We start from the raw sequence: 6,000 nt of genomic DNA, 5'->3' as shown, positions 1-6,000 counted from the left end.
TAATAAATTATGATTATAATAGAGGGAAACATTCCACGTAGGAAAAATATATCTAAAAACAAAGATGATGTGACTTACCAAATGAAAGTGCTGGCAGGTCGACAAACACACAAAATTCAAGCTTTCGCAACAAACTGTTGCCTCATCAGGAAAGTGGGAAGGAGAGGGAAAGACGAAAGGAAGTGGGTTTTAAGGGAGATGGTAAGGAGTCATTCCAATCCCGGGAGCGGAAAGACTTACCTTAGGGGGAAAAAAGGACGGGTATACACACTCGCGCGCACACACACACACACACACACACACACACACACACACACACACACACACACACACACGTATCCATCCACACATATATCATTGTTACTGTTATAAATATATCACTACTACAACATTTTCCTTTCTGGAGGTAAGTACTGGTCAGCAGAGAAGAAATTTTCTTTGTTTATATTTGAGTTTTTACACTATAGGTGTTAAATTTTCCAATTTTTTATTTTTTTTTTTATTTTTACAATATAGCAATTAACATCAAGTTTTGCAGTTCTTACTTACAAAAGACACCATCTCCTCAAACACGCTCTACTATGGAACACACAAACTGTTTCTCATTAAAATGATAGTACAGTCTCCCATAACACCACTGACTTTATAATGAGAAACGACTGCAGATGATATGCTACACTAAACACCAGTTTCTACAGGCTGCTAGTTATCATGATGAAATCATACTCCAGTGCCTACTCTATACAAGACATGGTAATCAGAGAAGGGAAAGAAAATGCAATGAAGTCTCAAACGTAACAAATCAATAACATTTTTGTTTATTTTATAATTCAACATCTCAAGCATAAACATCCTTATATTAACATTCCCAAATTATAGAAGAGCCACAAACTATATATGGCTTACAACTACTGCACTTCCCAAGTACAAAATATACTATGTCATTTGAAAAGAAAACCTTTACCTTTATCATTTCAGTTTAAAGAGTGCAAAAAGCCCAGTGACGGTGTCAACTGACATCATCTTTTTGCAAACCCATTGTCCACAAGAGGAAAGAATCAGTTTTAATAGTAACAACTTCTTCACAGTATTTGTTTGATGTGCTTACACAACCTCCAAATTCCATGGGGGTATCATCTGCAACAGATATGACTGATGTAAAATGTGCAAGCAAGGTAAAGCAAACTCAAAATACTGACTACCACAAGCAGATTGGACAACTAAATGCAAAAATCTAGTACTTTTGAGGTTTAACACAAAAAACGTGGATGATGTTCTGAAAGAGGAGAGGTAAAAAGAAATTCACTATTTTCTTTTTTCTGAAACTTCAAGTTGTCTCAACATAATAGAACTCTCAGATGGAAACTGGAAATACTCAGAACATTATTGACAATTATCTTTCCCATATGCAGAAACAGGGCACACTTTTACAATTTTGAAGACAGTTACAACTAGAAACAGTGTATTCCACAATAGTACTAAAATAATAGATGTATTATATCAGAAATTCTGCTACTATACAGAAAAAGTTTTTACAATAAATTGCAAAATGACACCATACTACAATAAGATGTGCATGTAATTCTACAGTCATCACAGCAAAAGGTTTGCAATGCCAAAACAGGCAACTCCATATTAATGATTACTGTGCAATTTACACTTAAGGCCTGGCACATAGTTCATCGAACCACCTTTAAGCTTATTTCTCTGTTCCCCTCTAACAGTAAATGGGAAAAATGAACACTAATCTTTCTGTGCGAGCTCCAATTTATCTTGTTTTGTTATGATTATCATTCCTCCCCACGTAGGTGGAGGTCAAAATATTTTCGCACTCCGAGGAGAAAGTTGATGATTGAAATTTCGTAAGATCTTATTGCAATGAAAAATGCCTTTGCTCTAATGACTGCAGCATCATATCCGAGGCGCTCTTTCCCCTATTTTGCGATAGTACAAAATGAGCTGCCCTTCTTTGAACTTTTTGATGTGCTCTGTCGATCCTACCTCACGCGAATCCCAAACCACACAGCAAGACTCCAGAAGAGAAATTAAAAGCGTAGTATACGCAGTCTCTTTAGTAGACCTGTTGCATTTTCTTAGTGTTCTGCTATAAATCGCAGACATTTGTTTGCTTCACCCACAACATTATTTATGTGGTCATACCAACTTATGTTATTTGCAATTTAACCCCTAAGTATTTAATTTAATTACAGCTTTTAGATTTTTGTGATTTATTGTGTAACGGAAATTTAGCCAATTCATTTGGGTACTCATGTGGACAACTTCATGTTTTTCATTATTTTGAGTCAACTGCCACTTTTTTGCACCATACAGATATCTTGTTTTAATCATCTTGCAACTTTATCATCAGATGACTATAAGATGGTAAATAATAGCACCATCTGCAAATCTAAGAGTGCTACTCAGATTGTCTCCTATATTGTTTATGTAGATCAAGAACACCAGAGAGCCTGTAACACTTCCTCAGGGAACACTAGATGTTACTTCTGTGTTACTCTATGACTTTCCATTAGTTACTAAGAACTGTGACCTTTCTGACAAGAAATCATGAACCCAGCCACATAACTGGGACAATACTCCATGCATTTTGACCAGAAGTCATGTGTGAGGTACAGTGTCAAAAGCCTTCGGGAAATCTGAAAGTATGGAATCGAATTGACATCTCCAGTCAATAGCACTCATTACTTTGTGACAATAAAGGGCTAGTTGTGCACCACAATAATATTTTCTGAATACATGTTGGCTGTTTATCAATAAATCTCTCTTAGAGATGTTGAAGGACAGTATATATTCCAAAATCCTATTGCAAATCAACAATAGATATGGGCCTGTAATTCTGTGGATTACTAGTATTTTCCTTTCTTGGGTATGGCTGTGATGTGAACAACTTGCTATGCTTTAGGTATGGATATTCCAATCAGTGACTGCATATGATTGCTAAATAAGGAGCTGTTCTATCAGCGTACTCAGAGGAACCTGAGTGGTATACAATTATGACCAGAGGTCTTGCCTTTATTAAGTGATTTAAGCTGCTTTGCTACACCAAAGATATCTACTTCTAACTTACTCATAGTGGCAGTTGTTTTTGGTTTGACTTCTGGAATACTTAGTTCGTTGTCTTTGGTGAAGGAATTTCGGAAAACCATATTTTCTTACTGTCTTAGTGACACTGTCATTAGTAACATCACCACTGTTACTGCACTATGCAGATACTGTGTCTTTCTGTTGGTGTACTTTACATATGACCAGAATCCTTTTGATTTTTTGCCAGATTTCTAGAAAGTTTCATTGTGGAAAGTATTGAAAGTATCTCGCATTGAAGTTTGTGCTACATTTCAAGATTCTGTAAAACTTCACCAATCTTGAGGATTTTGCTTTCTTTTAAATTTGGCATGCTTTATTTGTTGCCTCTGCAATAGTGTTCTGATCTGTTTAGTGTATCATGGGCAATCAGTACCATTCCTTTTTAATTTACTTGGTATATGCCTCAAGAGCTGTCAATACTATTTCTTTGAAATTAAACCACTTCCGGTCTACACTTACATACTGAGACTGGAAGACCTCAGGCAAATTTTTATCTGTTTTGTTAAACGTATTTTCATTAATGTTTGGTGGGTTTGGATATTACGGTATTCAGTCTTGCTGCAACAATGTGTATTTGTCATGATGCTCCCTATTTGCTCAGGATTATTTGTTGCTAAGAGGTTAAGTGCATTTTTGCATTTATTTACACTTCAAGTGACCTCCTGAGCTAACTGTTCAAAATAATTTTCTTATAATGCATTCAGGACAATTTTGGAAGACTTTTTGCTTACCTCTGTCTTTACACACGTATTTTCTTCAACATATCGAGAGTAAATTGAAGTTGCCACCAACTACAACTGTATGAGTGAGCTACCTATTTGAAATGAGTTTTCGTTGAACTGCTCAGCGACTGTAAAGTCGGAGAGGTGGTCAGTGAAAGGAGCCAATTATTAATTTATTCCAGTTTTCAAGTATAGCTTATACCCATACTGACTGACAGGAACTATCTACTTCGATTTCACTACAAGGTAAACTACTACTGACAGCAATAAACACTCCACTACCAACTGTATTTCATATATCCTTTCTGAACATGATTAGGTTTTTTGTAAAAATAACAGCTGGACTTATCTCCAGTTTCAGCCAGATTTCCAAACCTATAATTTGAGATTCTCTGCTTTCTATTAGCACTTTGAGCTCTGGTTCTTTTCAAACGTATAGTGAAAGCATTTGTAATGCATCAGATTATTTGTTTTAGTAACAAAAATAAATTTAAAATGTTCCTTTCAGAGTTAAAACAGCACTGTTGGAGTACAATACTTTTCGGACACTGTATGTGTCAAGACAGCATCTGAATAGAGAGACGTTATTCGGCAATTATTACACTCAAGTATTGTGTACGAGCAGCGTGCAACTTTGCATGTGAGTGTGCAAGTATCTTAAACGAAATTTCCGACTGTGATAATCTTTATAACAATGATAGGACAGCATACTCAAGTCAGTATGTCATCACACCAAGATGGGTAAATGATTCCAGCACATGGCTTTGCCCTTGTGATAATTTCTGATGTGTCTTCAAAGTTTAGTCACAAAGATGGCCAACTGGTCATATGTTTGAAGTGCTGAAGCCTGATCATTTGTTCAGTGTTATTATACATAGATAAGCTAGAGTTCATTTTAAATCATTGTGGAAAGGCCTGTGTGTCAGCGCAAATTTTAATTGTTGGCAGTGCAAGACCAATTACTTATTGTTTTTATTTGTGTCACCTATTTTAAATTACAAAGGGCACGAGATAGATTTCTGGTGTTCTAGAAATGGCAAATATGCGCGAAGTTTCTCTTTGCAGTGAGTACTCTATTTGTGACGAGGATTATTGATTCACGATCAGGATTATATTTAACATGATTAACAAAAGTATCATTAGAGGCATGTAAGGGAAGACATCCACCCAATACTGCTGTCTTTGTGTTGTCATCCGAAACAACAGGTGCTACACACAACTGTAATTATCATTCCCACGATAGTGGGAACTGCTGATCAAAAGAGGTCAATGCACCTCTCAATTATATCTGATGATTCATCACAGTTCAGATCTGTTTATTTCTGGCTAACCAATACTACTCCTCAGGCCATTCCTAATTATAATGATAACTCTCAAATACTTACAGTGTGCAAGTACAAGAGCAAAAGAGCAGAGCTATCCTCTAGTGCCAGTTTGACGAGACAGTAAAATATCAGGGTTTGTGGCTTCGCGGCATCTTACAAATATAAGATGGCTGTTGGCATGCTGTCCACCCTGGTTAATGAATAGAGTGGCATCTATATACTCGAGTAACTGGCCACTGACATCCAACCAATACTATTCTGATAAATTTACATTTAAGCTTTGTTGATATAATAGTATTCTTCCAGTTACAGTGATAGTCATTTGGTAGTAGTTAATACATTTTCAAATCCACCACCATATTTGCTAAGATACATGTAATACAGATGGGATCAGACAAATTCTTTAGAGAGTTCAGTACATGACCAGTCTGCGTCACAGACTTTTCTACAAACACTTAATATTTTTAAAGGTGTTAACAGGTATTACTTTGAGGTTTCTTCAAGAACAGTAGCCATGAAAGCCTATTCTCAAACATATAACCTGGGCACTTCACCAACTCATTAAAATGAAGAATGATATGCTCAGAACCCACATTCCCATTCACTGAAATTGCAACAGACATTTTAAAAATATAATTTATCGCCTTTTTTTTTTTTTTTTTTTTTTTTACCAAATTCTCCAGTCTGAAGTATCAATTGTAATAGGGTAATTTGGATGCAAGGTGAGACAAGGAGCAGTAAATCAAATTCTTACAGAATGATATCATCATTGCACACTTCACAATCCTAATTATATTTTATCTAGCAATGCTGATGACAGTGACAGTTAAAATACTCCATGGGGGGGAGGG

At 36.0% G+C, this 6,000-nt stretch overlaps 1 protein-coding gene across 1 annotated transcript in view; it reads right to left on the bottom strand.

Annotated features, from left to right (window-relative positions):
* Positions 1-795: 795 nt before the first annotated feature.
* The window catches only part of LOC124777582 (thiamin pyrophosphokinase 1), a 57,302-nt gene continuing 52,097 nt past the window's right edge, over positions 796-6,000 (bottom strand). The window contains exon 4 of the mRNA XM_047253037.1: positions 796-1,137. Coding sequence (XP_047108993.1) covers positions 1,010-1,137 — 128 coding nt within the window. The 3' untranslated portion in view covers positions 796-1,009. The remainder of the gene's footprint in view (positions 1,138-6,000) is intronic.

The sequence above is a fragment of the Schistocerca piceifrons genome, chromosome 2 (assembly GCF_021461385.2).
Source record: "Schistocerca piceifrons isolate TAMUIC-IGC-003096 chromosome 2, iqSchPice1.1, whole genome shotgun sequence".
Lineage (NCBI taxonomy): Eukaryota > Metazoa > Arthropoda > Insecta > Orthoptera > Acrididae > Schistocerca > Schistocerca piceifrons.
The sequence above is the reverse complement of the archived record's forward strand: the minus strand, read 5'-3'. Positions and strand labels throughout refer to the sequence as shown.